Genomic DNA, 17,345 nt, shown 5'->3' on the forward strand with positions numbered 1-17,345 from the left:
AATAATCATTGCCCCGCAGGATTAGAAAATTGGCCACACAGGGTTAGAGCCCCCCGCAGGGACTAGAAATAGGAAGAAAGCTACTGTGAAAATACGACAAAATCCACTACTTCGTTTTCTTTCCATGATTCAAATATTTTGCAGATTCATGAGTTTTATGGGGAAATAGATTTGACAATCCAATGTACTGGTGGGGAATGTTGTAAACAGTCGCGTGCACAGGATTTAGCCAAGGGCAAGTGGTGCACTTGTTTTTAACTCCATTATAAGCCTTCATAGTTGTAGATTTAATTTGAAGAGGAGGGAGGGGGGGGGGGGGTTACAAATGGTCCAAACATGGGGTTTATTTCAAAAAAATCAGACTTGTATTAACCTTGGAGGTAGGGGACATTGGGCTGTTTATTAAACTAGTCCCTATAGTTTTATAATAACGATTGCTTATTCGTTAGATTAACAACTTTGTTTTTCTTTTTAATTTTGATTGGTTGGTTCATTAGGTTGAGTGTCTAGACGTTTCAACTACGAATTGTTGTAATCTATAGAAGGGGTAATTTTGTGTACCATTATTGGGGATGTACATCAATTTATCTCAGTTTTTAACACAGTTTTTAAATATACATCAAAATATTTAAAAATGTAAAAACACCCCCATCATGTTCGTCACAGGGGTATCACCACCATTACCCCCCACCCACATTATTAGCAGCTTCTGCACGCCCCTAGTTGTAAATATTGTATACATTTTATCTTTATTGTATTTGTCAATAGTAATGAAAATATATTTTCTATTAATATAAATGTAAACAAAATAGAATAAATACAAAATATAGCAAATATTGTTTTATGTTAGATCCTTATTTTTAAAAAGAGCGTCATTTTTTGCGTAATTTCGTAAAGTTGGGTGTTGGTTTGTAGTCAAAGTGTTCTTGATTATAACCAAATGTATATTAGCCTGTCCCAGGTTTGAAAAATTTTGTTAAAGTTTTGAACCCCAGCCAAAATATGGTTGACTTATGCAAAAAATGACCCATGCTAAGTATTTTTTCAGTAGTGCAAAAATTGCGACGGTACAAGCACTTTCAAATTTTGAGGCCCCCCTTAGAGAGGTCAAAAATTTTTCAAATCCGGGACAGGCTAATGTATAATTATATATGAAATGGTCTATAATTATGAACAGTTTGATTTTTAAAAAGCATTTGACTACAACCCTACACCCAACTTTACGGAATTACACGGATCATTATGACGTCAATGTCTTTTTTTAATCTGCTCAATTTTCTTGATATATTTTATACATGATGACGTCAGAAATAACCGAATTTTAAAGTTTTAAACCTGTAAGTTTATTAAAATTTGTAAGATTTTTGGAATTTTTATACAACATACTTTAATCTTGATAAAAAAGATTATATGTATATATTATACATACAGTATGGTTAAATACGATAGGTAGGAGACATTGGGTTGTTTATTTCACTAGTCCCTAAAGTTTTCTTATTTGCTGGCTTAACGACTTTAGGGACTTGTATGGATTTGAAAAGTTTTTAGGTCATAGAGTCTTCTTAAGTAAGAAGATGGAAACCCCTTCACGTTTTATTTTAGTTTTAAAAATAAAAATAATAGTGGGAGGGGGTTTTATTTTGTAATGGGCAATTCTTCTTGGAAAGGAGGTGTCATCCTCCTTCAAATTAGTTATAAATCTTCCCTGCAACTATAAGAAGATTCACTATAAAGAAGAACTATTTGATTAAGCAGTTAGATCCTTTGGTACACACAGACAGATGGACATCCTGTAACTTTTACATAACTATAAAGGTTTCTTCTAAGAAATGAAAATACTTACACTTTCAGTTAACTGTAGAAGGTCTGTAAGATAATATATGAGGAAGTACATTCCCTCCTCTTTATTGGCTCCCAGGAGTACCTCTTTCTTGGGGAACTTGCCGGACTGCAGGATGGCGGTGGGGGTGTAGGGCATGAACACCCCGTCGACAATGGGGACGAATGGAAAGGAGCAGAGGCCGACAGACAGACCGTTCCATTCCTGGTGCATAAGCTCGCTAGCGTTCGCTGCTTTCAGACACTAAATATTATTGATTATTAATGCTAATAATGATCTCTTAAACGGACACAGAGAAGCTTTTTTAGTGCCTATAAAAAATAACGTCAACAATACAAAATGAGGCGAATACATAGACTAAATTATCAATGGCAGGCCAGTTTACATTTTAATTGACCAATGGTAGGCCAGTATGACCTCCTTTTTATAGGCACTAAATAAAACTTGAGAGACTGGGCATTGAGCAAACCATAATCAATATTTTTAAATTATATTACATTGCATTGTTTAAAGAGGATTCTCGACATCAGAATCCAAGTTTTTGTGCTATAAAGTAGCTTCGCGAAAATCGAAAATTTTCCAGAGTACAAAAAAATGATTGATTTCCTATTATAAAAATATTGAGAGCGAGAGGAAAGTTGTTCAAGAGCTATAATTCAAAACTTTTTAATTAAAGACGAAACCTGATGACAAGTTTAAGAATTATAACATTCTGAATGACAGCCGCAGTGCTCGCCAGCCGCAGCAACAAATTTTTTAATAATTCGCAGCCACTGCCATCTTTAACATACAAAAAGCCACGGCCGTATCGACTGATGATAGCAGCTGCAATCTAAAAAAATCTATTTTCTTTCATTTTTGAACAGTCGCAGCTATTTAAAATAATTTTCAGTCGCTAACAATTATTCTCAGGCGAAAAAAATCTTAAAATTTAAGGCTGCCGAGACTTTAGCAGACTATATATTCAAACAAACTTTCCTTTAATCATTCTATGGAAAAGATTAATATTTATATCAGGGATCTAAAGGGATAAGACAATGGCAGATTAATTGATGTTCTTCCCCAATAATGATACACAAAATTACCCCTTCTATAGATTGCAATTAATGGTTAAAACGTTTGGACTCTCAATTTAATGAACCAACCAATCAATATTCAACAAAAGTTCTCGAAATTGTTAAGCCAACGAATTGGAAAACGTTATTATAAAACTTTAGGGACTAGTGTAATAAACAGACCAATGTCCCCTCCCTCTCTGACAATATATACATACTAAATGAACCTGAACAAGTTTTCAACAAACAAAAAAAGATATAAAAAACTTTTTGGTTATTAAAGTAAATCCCTCTTATAATATATTATCTTAAGAAAAGTTTTCTTAGATAAGATAAAGATTTCTGTAGTCGATCTAGCAACAAAAAGTGTTAATTTAATTAAATAATGATTAAGTTGTGGGAACCTTCTTGGTCTGCTAGCAAATTGCTTTTTGCACTTTTGATGCTACTTGGCTGTTTCTGACGCTATTGGCTGATATTCAAAGACTCAATTGATATTGGATACAGGGCCCCCAACTCGTAAATAAAAAATTATGCAATCCGTACCCTTTCTATTCTTTTTCTTTAATCGTAATAGTTCATTTGGTTAGGCCTTCTTAAAACAGTCATAACATAACCATATCTAAACATAACATTCACGTTTAGCTACAAACTATCACAATGAAAATGACTTATTTTTTAGAAAAAATTCGATTCTAGGAATATTTTACCGTGATTTTCACTAGGTCCATAAAATTTATACTTACACTAATTGTGTTGTGTAAGAATTTAGGGTCAGTAGGACAATTTAGCACCGTGGCCAGAGCAAGGGATCTCCGTTTAGCTTCTTGCACAGATATCAGTCCCCAGGGGTTCAGAGCTGAAAATAAATTTAATATTAGTGAATCTTAGAGAAAAACCATTGTTTAATATTCATAACCTTTAAGAAATCCGCGAAAAATGTCTTAGATACTGGCCTGTGTTTTTCTATACATACATCAACAAAAGGACGTCTAGTGGGGGGGGGGGAGGGGTGATTAGCTCCCCCTAAAAAAATTAAAAAGCTTGGACGTCCTATATGACATACAGATTACCCACCAAATTTTGAATTTAGAATCCCCTCCCCAAATGAAAAAGCTTAGACGCCCTTGCACATACCTGATACAAATTAGGTTATGTTAGGTAAAGGAAGGTTAATGGAAGACTTGTAGGTTTAGAGAGGTAAATACAACTTAAAACAAATCTATAATAAGGGCGGGAAAAGGGTATTAGGAATTAATATCTATAGAACTAAATAAAACCATTTTAAACGCAAGAATTGAAAAAAAAAATATAAAACCCTTGAGCTGAGGTGGTTTTACCCTATCAGAAATTCTTATGTGTTGTTGTGATAGAAAACAATTTTCCCCCTCATTGACTGCCAGCATGATAGAATACGAATTCAATACCTTACAATAATGGATATATAGAATACTTGGATATTGTGACAGGGCAAATTTTATCGTCAAGATAAGTTGCTAATATAGCCCTCAGATATTGACTAATATGTTTTTCTATTGTCAGGGGAGGGTATGGGGTAAAGTCATAAAAGAGGAGAGGCTTTGTTATATTAGCCAGCAGGGAAAAATATTTTATTAGGGTATGCAGGAATCTCTCTCAATATCCACGATTTTTACATCAATTCTTGCAATCATTCATTTTAAACAAAGATACTATAAAATAACATTTTTAGTTAATACACATTCTAGCGGCTATGCCCTAGAGGCCTCTAGGGGGCATTTAAAGTGGCGGAGGGTTGAATTCAGCCCCCCCCATTTTTTATTTTTGTCTATAAAAATATATGAAAATTTACATTGTAAAGGAGAACCATATCAGTTCAGCGGTTAGCAAGATCCTTGCAGACAAACAAACAGAGATCATGTTAGTTTTACATAAGGATACTGGTGGTTGCACCCCTAGACTCTAGCCTAAAATCTTACTTAGATCATTACTAAATTCTTTGAAAACTATGTAATTTCGATCGGTCTAGCCGTTTACGAGATATCCGTGACAAAAAGATAGGGAAACTAATGTTTATAGAACACGTGGTTAAAATTCCATCAAAGACCAATTTGAACTGGCCTAAATACATATCTAGACAACCAAATTTGTTTGTAAATCCCAGAGAAATAAATAGGTTTCCAGATAACATTCTAATTCTATAATTCTTCCTTTCACATCACAATTTGAAAAGAATAATTTATCATGATTCTGGCGGCTTTCCCTTAGAGTTCTGTCATGCAACAACCCCCCCCCCCTCCCTTATTTTAAAATAAATTAAAAAAAAAACGGTGGATGGGATTTTTCGCAATGCATAACACCTGAAGGGGGTGGTGGGATTAATCTTTCGGGGCTACCCATTACCCAATATAACCTAACCTAACCTGATATATAGTAATAAACAATAAAAAAAAATACCACCTTATTTTTAATTAATTTTAAAATGGGGGGAAGGGGGTTCTGTGCTCAACAAGGCACTATAAGGGAAAACACTTTTTTTTATTCATGTCAGACTTTTTAGCTGAGTGTGTATCTGTCTTGGCTCGGCAGCCGCGCCACAGCCACATGTAAGCCTCATTGAAATCGTTAAATTAAGAGGGATGGTTAAATATGTTCCTAATATGTCAATCCATCTTTTCGATTATTTTTTGCACAAAAACTGGATTAAACTTGAGGATTTTACACGGCTGATGCGCAGCTGCCGAGCCCTGTTATCTTTCTGCTGTTAACAACAGTTTAAATTATAAATTATAGAAATTTTGTCGTTTTGCAACATGCAAGGTCGTGGTGACAATTTTGTCATCCACCTTTTTATTGGGGATATAGAACAACACACAATATTATCTAATTCTATTTTATTTATATTTTATCTGCTCAGCGGGTAAAAGCACATTCAGGAATTAAGGTGTTTTTAGTATTGAATTTTAATACATAAAGAATCTCGCTAACCAATGAATCGAATGTGTTTTCCATTTCAGGGAAGATTTAAGGCTATTACAACGCCCCTTTTTCAGATTAATAAAAATTTTAAACACATAAACATAAAAATGTGAGTGATTGTTGATTTTATTGTCCTTCTCTTCCTTTGCAAATCAAAAAAATTACAAATGCTTTTATTGGAAAACCTTAGCCAGTATGTCCAAAATGAATTTCTTCTTAATTGGCCAATTTAAGACAACACACAAAAGGTAACATTTATAAATTAAGATTATATAAAGTAGTTAAGGTTGTATCTCAAGTTATTGATAACTACTGAACCGATTGAGTTCTCCATTTTAGGGGAGCTTCCCTTAGTTTAAAGGATGGTTTTAGGCTAATTATTCTGACCAGCCCTTTTCTTTTGATTAAGAAACCCCTAGATGCTAGGGACGCATAGTAAAAAGCAGTGATTAAAAATTTAAACGTGTAAGAGGCATAACTTGATGCCTGCAAAGAAGACTGCTTTAATCCCAACTTTGTCTCACATTTTTATTGTTTAATTCTGTTCGTGTTCACATTGTGTTACCCACCAGGGGGGAGGGGGGGGGGGGGCTGGAGTCAGATCATCTGATGTAAAACTAATGTTTTATTTGTTCAACCAGGCTCGGAGAGAGAAAGGGTAAGACAGGAAAGAGTGCCAGAAATCAGGGATCTAAAGGGATGAGACAATGGCTAAGAAATTTATGTACAGTACATCCCCAATGATGATACACAACATTACCTTTATCTAGATTACAATTAGTGGTTTAAACGTTTGAACACTCAACTAAATGAACCAAAGTTCAATAAAAGTTCTCAATGTTGCTAAAAAACGAATAAGAAAACGTTATTATAAAACTTTGGGGACTAGTGTAATAAAAAGCCCAATGTCCCCTTCCTCCCCGGCCAGAACTCCAATACTCTGCCGCAGAAATAACACAAATTTTATGTATTTACACTTTAAGCAATAAAGATTTTTAAGATATATTTTATATATTTATAAATAGAAATTTGGAATTGTATGCTTGACTGACAGATTATAAATTGATATGATATTCAAATCCATCAATATATAGACTTCATTTTGTTTGACTCCAAAAAAATCAAATTCAATAAAGTATGTTAATTAATATTTTTTATAAAGATAATTCGGTACTTGCTTACATGTGGTAGACTGGAGCACCGAAAACCCCCCCCCCCGCTTAGTTTTGACAAAAATCAAAAATAAGGGGGGGGTAGTTTTTTAATGTCTGGAAAACGGCAAGGAGGCAAAAAGCACCGCAAGGCAAAGAATTAACCCCCCCCCTTAATTTTGAAGAAAATCAAAAATAAGGGGGGGGTAGTTTTTTCACTGTACAACACGCCAGAAAGTTGAGTGAGGTAAATCAAGTAAATCCAGTATACCAGAGGGGAAACCTTATTACGAGATATTCATGTTTTGGGGCGTAATTTCCTTATTTATTGACTTTGGCCAGTAAAAGGTTTTAATTTTGCGCAAAATTAAAACCTTTTACTGGCCAAAGTCAATAAATAAGGAAATTATGCCCCAAAACATGAATATCCCTGTAATAAGGTTTCCCCTCTGGTATACTGGATTTTCTTGATTTACCTCACTCAACTTTCTGGCGTGAAAAAACTACCCCCCCCCTTATTTTTGATTTTCTTCAAAATTAAGGGGGGGGTTAATTCTTTGCCTTGCGGTGCTTTTTTCCTCCTTGCCGTTTTCCAGACATTAAAAAACTACCCCCCCCTTATTTTTGATTTTTGTCAAAACTAAGCGGGGGGGGGGGGTTTTCGGTGCTCCGGTCTTCACATGTAAGCAAGCACCGATAATTCAAATTAGATGGATTTCATTATTTTTTGAAATGATAAAAGATTATTGTTTTTTCATGAACAGGCTTAAAACTAAAATGGCCAAATTTTACATAGATGGACAAACATACATCCTACTGTTTTGGCTGATCAGAATCAGGACAGTATAAAAAAAGTTACAAACTCAAAAAACTTTTAGGAGATCACTATTTTGGAGCCCCCCTAGGGACAGAAAATAACCAGGAAAGAATAATTTTTTTTAATTGGTTGAAGAAGTAAAAACTTTATGCCTTTCTAACAAAAAGACATAAAACAATAATGATTAAATACAGGTTTCCTCAATCATATATACTGAAAATGATGCTGTGAGTATTGGTGCAAAAAATATGATGTAACAAAAAAAATTAGCCAATGAGAGGCCGTTATTGACCAATGGTAAAATTTATAGTGGCCTCTCATTGGCTATTTTTTTTTGTTACGTCATATTTTTTGCACCAATACTCACAGCATCACTGAAAATCTGCCAAAATACTTTATAACTCACCAGCCTTTATTCCTTAAAGGACGTGGCAATAAAACAAAGGACAGCAATAAAAAGTAGCTTTTTAACCAGAGTAATGGTTTTATAAATTTATTTAATTCAACCTGTAAAAACAAGAAAAAGAAACAATTGGAAAATTTTCCACGAATATTAAAATAAACATCATAAAATTAATAACAATTTTGTTTTTAATTTTAAAATTCGCGGAAAGCTTTCAATCAAATTCAAGTTTATCTAATTTGGTGTTTTTCAGGATTATGTGTAAATTTGGAAAAAATAAGAATATAATTTTAATAATTTTTTGAAAAAGTAAAATATCACATTTATATAAAAATTGCAAAAGCGATTACTAAGCAGAAAAATAAAAGTTTTGTCTGAATCACAAAATACGTAGATTTAATATTTTTTAGATTTAACTGGATTACAATTTACATATTCTAAGTTTATATTTTTTTCCGTAAAAAGGTAAAAATCAATCGAAAACGACAGCCGCTATGAAATCATCTTATTGAGTAAATCCTCATTACCAACAGACCAGCTGACACACAAACCAATTGATAGAGTAGCCTCAGTTTTAAAATCTATGAATATTTTTTGAATATATACAAGCAGATGCCTTAGTGTTTAGAGGCTATTTAATGCTGGAAGAGGAAAAATAGCAAAAAACCACCAACCATAAAGATTTAATTTTAAAATAAAAACCATGCTGTGACCTGTTTGAAGCTTCACTTAAATGGTAAAATCAATTTTACCATTATTGACTGTTTTTGAATAGCAAAATCTTTACGGACAAATGAAAAAACCTTACAACTTTATACATGCTACTCAATGGTTTCCAAATTATCAAATACTAGCGGATTCACCCATAGCATCTTTGGGCTCTGAATTCAAAGGGATATGAAGGGGGCAGAAAATAGCCTAAAACGACTCAAAGTCAGAAATCTAAAAATGAAGTAGCCTAAAACCTTACAGGGAACTATTTGAAGCTTCCCAAAAAAGGAGAACTCAATCATTTCACTGGTTATTGAAATCTTAAGCTTCAGATAAAAACAACCTTTATCCTTTATATAATAGGATGTAGAGTAGCTACACTGCAGAAAAATTTTCTGTTCTGAGTCTGTCCACTGATGAATTAAATGTCACCCAGGACTCAGATTAATATGTTTGGCCTCAGTATAAAACCTACAGAAAGATCTAGACACAAAGTTTCTTTTAAAATGTTTTTTTTTGCAATGAAGCTACTCTAAAAGTGAATCTTTCTCCTGCCATTTTGAAACGTTAATTATATTTATACAAATTTTTTGTTTATGGTAAAAGCTCACTTATGTAAAAAATCTTTTAAACCATTTCCTTTTAATAAGAAACATTTTTTTATATTTTAACTTAAAACTGTAGTTGTGTTTAGTGCCTTTGTAAAATGGGGATAGATGTCACAGCATTTAGTGTACTATTGATGTCATAGCTGATGGAAAGAGAAAGGGAAGGGGGAAAGAAACCCCCTAGAAAACAGATGGGCTATAGGGTATTTCCTGACGTCAATAGAATAAGTAGGCCAAAATCAGTGACATCTATCCCCATTTTGCTAGGGCACTATATACAGCTACCTCAAAAATTAAAGGAAGTATATAATATATAAACTTCAGCAAACAGTAATAACTCCTACTAAATAAGGATAAAATCTATGTTAAAAAGACCCAAAAATTTGTGTAAAACATTACATTAAGTATGTCGTTGCAGAAAAAAGAAGTCATTTTATCTTCGCTTGGATAAATTCTTTTATATTCTCATTTATCATTGAAGAAGAAAATTTCTTTATAAAATATTGTCAACACAACTTTTAACTTTTATTTTCTTCAACTTGAATTTTACATTTTTTTGTTAAAACAAAGATTTAAAGGCGAAGGTATACTTATTGAGATGCTACGATTTCTTAATCACACCCAAATACTACAGGAATCACCATGCCATGTTTGAATTTGAGGGGAAAATTATTACTAAATTAACTAAACGATCTAACCGTTCCGGACCGACCCTATTTATAGAAAAGCTTCGGTTTTAACAAAGATGAAGATGGTCATTAACGCGGAGAGTACTAACAAGCAAATATTTGACAGCAATTACATTGTATTTAAAGTAGCTGTGTTTCTAATTTTTTCTTAGTATGCATATAAAGTAGTAAGGTTTGTTTGTCTGAATCTAAAAATTCAAGAAATGCTAATTCGAATAGGTTGTACTTTTCAGGGAAATCTATTTTCCTCAACTATCCCGCCCTCCCCTAGATGAAAGTAATAAAAAATAGTCATATTCTACATAATTTAATAAACATTTGTTTATTTTATTAAATTATGACGAATATCTATGCCATTTGTCAAATTTGTAAAAATCCATTTTCAAAATAGACACAACTTGTTTTTTCCTTTTTAAAGGCAATGATTTTCTATAATTAGGGTAGGTTCTCCGTAACAAATATTAGGTAATTTAGACAAGTTAGAATTGTCCTATCGATTTCAAACTTTGTATGAATTCTTATTACAGTTTAGTATGAATTAGAAAGTGTAGCAACTCTATAATCGTTATCAAAAAGTCCATACTTTTTTGACAACCTCTGTTTGTGTGATATAATTATCCTATTAATCTGATTTTTGGAATAATGATTCCTAGGACAACAAGGTATAATATTTTAAGCGAGGAATCTATCTAATCAAGTCCTACGATTAAAAGTAAGTTATTTATACAGTATCCCATATTGATGAATTTTGCAACAAAATCATGATTCCTAGGAATTTAGAGCTTAGCTTTCATGGATGTTGTTATTTCTCCATTTTTACATAATCCTACAATGTGTTATCTTTGTAAGGTTCAAACATGCAATAAGTAGCCTAAATTCAAACTTAAACTTAACTTTGCTGTCCCACTTTTAAAACGAGGATGGGATTATGTCTTCTGAAGAAAGTGATTTAAAATCTGAAGAAAAAAGTCCAAGATACGCAAAATTACATGCAAACATACATCCTACTACTTTTTCAGATACTACATAGAACAACTGGAATTTAAAGAAATATAATATATTACAAAAAAATCCCAAGATTCATCACATCCACTGCCACAAAAACAAGTCCTTGATGAGAAAGTATTAATTCTGTTACTAGGAAGTGGAAAAGGTAAATACTAAATGCCTTTTTTTTTACAGAAATGCTTGAAAAATGATTTTTGGCATCAATTTCTACACTTACAAGCTAATAAATTATTGTGTAGATTTTGTTTTTCATTATGGCTTTGAAACCAATTAATGTCCGCTGGATTAGAACCAGTTCTGGGTCATTCTGAAAAATCATGTAAAGCATCTAATTACAGACGATTTTCCACGATTATTGAAATAAAAATCGTAAGATAGATACCAGTTTTAATCTTATCATTTTTCATTTTGATATCCGCGGAAGCTGTCTATAATTTGATGATGCCATGCTGTATATCTTCAGGTGCCCCATCCCTGTCCCACATTTAACCTGACTTGTGCACAATGGCCAATCAGGAACACGCACATTTGCAAAATTCAATTCAAAGTGTGTGTGTGTGAATCTGTGTGTGTGTGTGTGTGTGTTTGTTTGTGTGTGTGTGTATGTGTGTGTGTTTGTGTGTATGTGTGTGTGTGGGTGGCCCGTTTCAGATGGCTGAATTGTGCAACCCTTAACTTTATATATTTCTTCATCTACTTTGGATTGGTAAAGATTGAATTATCAAATAATATCCTCATGAGATTTTATTGGAAAAAAGTACTCAACTGCCTTAATGTAATTTTGTTGGAAATGTGCAAAAATTTATATTTCTTGTATAAAATTTGAAAATTAATATAGATAAAATATAAATAAAAACAGCGGATTCACCTCATATTTCCACACCCGACTCATTGCGATTTTGAATTAAAAATTATAGATTTAAGATGCTGTAATCGTTAAAATAGGCTAAAACCTAACATGTTGCAAATTGTAGACCTATTAAATCAACCATTTTTGGTATCTTTTATTTTATTACATAGGTCTGGTAATCTTAAACAAGTAAACAAGGATGACAACATCCATAAAAGTGAAGCTCTACAATCAGAAAAAAGGACCAACTAACACTAACTCTTGTAGGGTGTCATAACTTAATGAAAAAAGCTCTTATTAAAGAAAAGCTTCGCCAAAAAAAACTATCTCATTTACCACAAGAAAAAAAATTGGAAATGATTTATATGTATGTAATAAGTTTTGTTAATTATAAGATTTGTTGTAAGTTTGTATAATTATAAGATTTATTATAAGTTTGTATAATTATAAGATTTATTATAAGTTTGAATAGATTGAGAATTATGGTGCATATTCCTTCCCTAACAACTCAATCTTCAAAATTGTTCTCACAAAAATTAAGAATTTCTACAAATTTTAACATTTCCTCATGTCTTTAAAAAGTACTACTTTTTGGAAGTGCGATTGTGCCTTATTCTAAAGAATGAAGTTCTTTAGAGTGCCTATAAAAAAAATAACGTCATAAAATGCAAATGGCCAATAATAGGCCAATACACTGACTAAATAAACAATGGCAGGCCAGTGTAAATTTTTATTGACCAATGGAAGGCCAGAATGACGTCATTTCAGAAGAAATAATTATTTGAATATTCATTTTAGTATTAATCGAAGTTGTGATGCTTATGCTTTTCAGAAACTAAATTATCTTGGAAAAAAGAAAATTTGTTGTAATGTAAGTTCATCTGACAAGGGTTGGATAAAGTTATAAGGTAATACTGTGAGGGAATGGATGTAAAATATACATGGATATTATGACAAGGGAAATATTGTCTTCAATTTAAGATGCCAACATGGACATCACTTATTGGTCAGTTTGTTCATCCAGTAGGAGGGGAGGTGATGGGGTAAAGGGGGTGGGTCGTTATTAGCCAGCTACAATTTATTAGAGTACATGATAATCTGTTGTAAGATCCAAGTAATAATAAATCTATTTGTGAGGAGGCAAATGGAGAGTGGATTATCTAAAGTGTGGTAGGGGAAAGGTAAGGGGTGGTTTTGCATAAAATTTGCACTTGCAATATTTGACTCATACACCATTTATAGAATGACGATTGGAATGGATTGAAATCTATATAGGGAGGGGACATTGAGCTGTTTATTACACTAGTCCCCAAAGTTTTGTAACAATATTTCCTTAACATCGCTTAACAACTTTACTGACTTTTATTAAATTTTGATTAGTTGGTTCATTAAGTTGAGTGTCCTAATGTCTCAACTACTAATTGTAATCTACAGAAGAGGTAATTTGAGTATCATCATTGGGGATGTACATAAATTTATCAGCCATTGTCTTATCCCTTTAGACCTATGATTGAATGCAGTGATATTCATAGGTCATATAATAATTTTATTTGAGATACTCTTAAGAACCTAGTAATAGTGTCTAACTTTTTATCTTTGTGACGTAACAAAAATCCATCTCTTTTTAGGGGTTTCCTTTCCTACCTCCCCTCTCATCCTTTGATTTTTGTTTCGTCACAAAGATAAAAAGTTAGACACTATTACTAGGTTCTACTCTTAAACTTTATATGTCTGTTCTTAGTCGAGAAAATGTGAATTGATTCTTAGCTTTAAATCATTGAAGAAGAAACAAGGATGACAACATCCATAAGTAGCGAAGCTCAAAAATTATGAATAGACATCTGGGAAAAAAGAGTTTAAACTTATTCAATCCCAGAAAATTTCAGTTGTCTTAAAATCTTAAAAACTTAAAAATCTAGGAATCGATCTAGCACCCCAACCAATAAAGGCATCTTGATAAGACTTGACAGAAATATGTAGAGTTTGAATTTATTTAATCCCTAAAAATTCTAGCTGTTTATCTTGAATAGGAATTGAGAAAATTACAAAAACGTAAAAATCTAGGAATCGATCTAGCACCCCAATTAAATGACAGACGGACAAAACAATATATAGATTAGATGAGCATATGTCATAGTAATCTTCACTATAAATTTTAGCTGTCTATCTCTAATAGGAGCCGAAAAAATCGCGTTTTTCCCCATAGCGTTACTGACTGACTGACTGACGGACAGACAAAGTGAATTAAAGAGTAGCTTCGCTACAATAAATATAATGTTTTAATAGTATTTTATAACAATTTTTCTGATTTAACCCCTCTATGTTAATCCTTATATTAATCTTAATCTTTCTATTTATAAGATTATGGGATTTACCAAGTAATAATAAGGATTAGAATTGTTTCAATATCTTATTGGAATCTAATTATAGAGCTGCATCTATTACGTTTATCGTACCCATATAAATCTGATAATCAATGTATTTTGAGTTACGTCAATGGATATATTATTACTTGGATCTTTCACCAGATTTTCATGTTTTCTAATAAAGTGAAACTTGTAGCGGGCGAAAATAAAGATACCTCCCATAGACACCCATTACACAATCCGTTTCTTTCCTACTGGATGAACTGACCAATAAACGAGTTTCATTTTAGTAAGCTAAATTGACAACACATTTTACCATGTCATAACATCCACGTATTTTCTACATCCATTGTTACGTCAATAAATCTCAGTTGAATTATTGAAATTTTAATGGCTAAATATAAATTCATCGGTTTCTTATCCCTGTACAAAAATCTATTCAAAAATTAATATTAAAATATATTCACCTGAGGCAGATTGAAGAATAGCACGATTAAACAGTTTATAGGACAAGGGAGACAACATGTGATAAGCAACACTAGCACTTCCAGCACTTTCTAAGTATAAAGTATAACATATTATAGACTAGCACTTCCAGCACTTTCTAAATATAAAGTATATCATAGTATACACTAGCACTTCCAGCACTTTCTAAATATAAAGTATATCATAGTATATACTAGCACTTCCAATACTTTCTAAATATAAAGTATATCATGTTATAGACTTGCACTTCCAGCACTTTCTTAATACAAAGTAAATCATGGTATAGACTAGCACTTCCAGCACTTTCTAAATATAAAGTATATCATAGTATAGTCTAGCACTTCCAGCACTTTCTAAACATTAAGTATATCAAAGTATAGACTGGCACTTCTAGCACTTTCTACATATAAAGTATATTATGGCATAGTCTAGCACTTCCAGCACTTTCTAATTATAAAGTATACCAAAGTATAGACTGGCACTTCTAGCACTTTCTAAATATAAAGTATATCATGGTATAGTCTAGCACTTCCAGCACTTTCTAAATATTAAGTATATCAAAGTATAGACTGGCACTTCTAGAACTATCTAAATATAAAGTATATCATGGTAAGCATTAGCACTTCCAGAACTTTCTAAATATAAAGTATATCATTGTTTACACTAGCACTTCCATCACTTTCTAAATATAAAGTATATCATGGTATAGACTAGCACTTCCAGCACTTTCTAAATATAAAGTATATCACTGTATACACTAGCACTTCCAACACTTTCTAAATATAAAGTATATCACTGTATACACTAGCACTTCGAGCACTTTCTAAATATAAAGTATATCATGGTAAGCATTAGCACTTCCAGAACTTTCTAAATATAAAGTATATCATTGTATACACTAACACTTCCAGCACTTTCTAAATATAAAGTATATCCTGGTATAGTCTAGCACTTCCAGCACTTTATAAATAATAAGTATATTATGGTTTTATTTCTTTTAATAGGATACATCATGTTAAAGTGTTTATTTTGTTTTTTAACGTAATATCATTAATATATCTTTTGTTTATGGTTACACAGTCTATATAATATCTTTTTGTTTTCACACTAAGTACATTTAATTATGTTTTATAAAGAACTATGTTCATTAATTAAGGACTTGACACTTTCATAATCTCTCTCTCAATCCCTATTGCTCTCTCTTTCTGTTTGTCTCTCTCATTCTCCCTTTTCTCTTACGTCTTCCTTTGATGCTATCAAGACATTTTCATTTTAAGATCAACATATAAACCATTTAAAGCTTAAAGTTTCAACTATCAATACTCAATAGTTTCTTCTATAGATATTTTGTTTTCCAATGTATAACCATAAAATTTCTAGAGAAAATTAACATATTTTGTTTTTAACATATTATCCATGTATCTTTATATTTATTTTTGCAATTTAAGATGTTTGCAAAGCATTTGATAATGTTCAACAAAGAAATTTCAAATGAAATTATTTTTATACATTTTTTTTAAAAGCAAATTTGTTTATGAGAACTATTAATGGGATTTAAAAACATAAAGGATAACTTTAATAGAAGAAGAATTTTTGTTAAAACATTAGTAGAAGAAGCTTTAACTTAGACTTTTTGAGGTCATTAAAAACTCTTGTTAACATTAAATTACAGCGTACACTACTAGATCTTTTTATTCCCTTGACAATATTTGTATAAAATATTTAATGAAAGATTTAAGTGCTCTTCAAGTAAATATTAAATTCGTTGAAGAAATAGTTTTGCTCTCTTTGACATTTTTTTTATTGTGCCATCCATGTTTTTATTGAAACTGTTTCGATGATTTTTTGGGTCAAGACATTATGTAAAGGGATCTTAAAGCAACATTATCCTATAATTTTCGAAGGGTGGGGGGTGTTCAAGGTGTCATGACTTCTTTAAAGGGTTGAACCGATTGAAAATAGAAATTTAACTTTGATTAAATAATATTAATTAAACAAGGGTAACTGTGTCCTTAAATAGTCAAGTTTTAATTAAGAAGAATTTTAAGTAAACAGACAAAACAAACACAAAACATATCAAAATAATAATCATTTTGCTTATATGTAGATGACGGTCGTACGGACACTTATAGACTAGCTGCGCTACAAATAAAAAATGAATGTATTACCTGAAAACAAAGTGATACTATTTTCATTTCCACCAAATTTTCTTATATTTTGTTTGATCCATTTTAGGGCCAGGACTTGATCCATCATACCCGCGTTCCCGGGCACGTCCTGCAGCAATGGATTTATTATTACATGGATATTACATCAAATTATCATGTACTCCTATAAATAGAAACTTGTAGCTGGCTAAAATAACGACCCCTCCCGCTTACATCCATCCTCTCCCCTCCTACT

The 17,345-nt window shown here is 32.0% G+C and overlaps 1 protein-coding gene across 3 annotated transcripts in view; it reads right to left on the reverse strand.

Annotated features, from left to right (window-relative positions):
- Positions 1–17,345, reverse strand: part of LOC145316437 (acetylcholinesterase-like) — a 65,519-nt gene that overhangs the window by 24,475 nt on the left and 23,699 nt on the right. For all 3 annotated transcript variants that reach the window (XM_080156916.1, XM_080156917.1, XM_080156915.1), the window contains exons 5-8: positions 17,111–17,219; positions 14,924–15,013; positions 3,642–3,754; positions 1,844–2,083 (exon numbers count right to left, since the gene is read on the reverse strand). In XM_080156916.1, coding sequence (XP_080013042.1) covers positions 1,844–2,083; positions 3,642–3,754; positions 14,924–15,013; positions 17,111–17,219 — 552 coding nt within the window. The remainder of the gene's footprint in view (positions 1–1,843; positions 2,084–3,641; positions 3,755–14,923; positions 15,014–17,110; positions 17,220–17,345) is intronic.

Source organism: Acartia tonsa, chromosome 4 (genome assembly GCF_053477335.1).
Source record: "Acartia tonsa isolate MP-2025a chromosome 4, ASM5347733v1, whole genome shotgun sequence".
NCBI lineage: Eukaryota > Metazoa > Arthropoda > Copepoda > Calanoida > Acartiidae > Acartia > Acartia tonsa.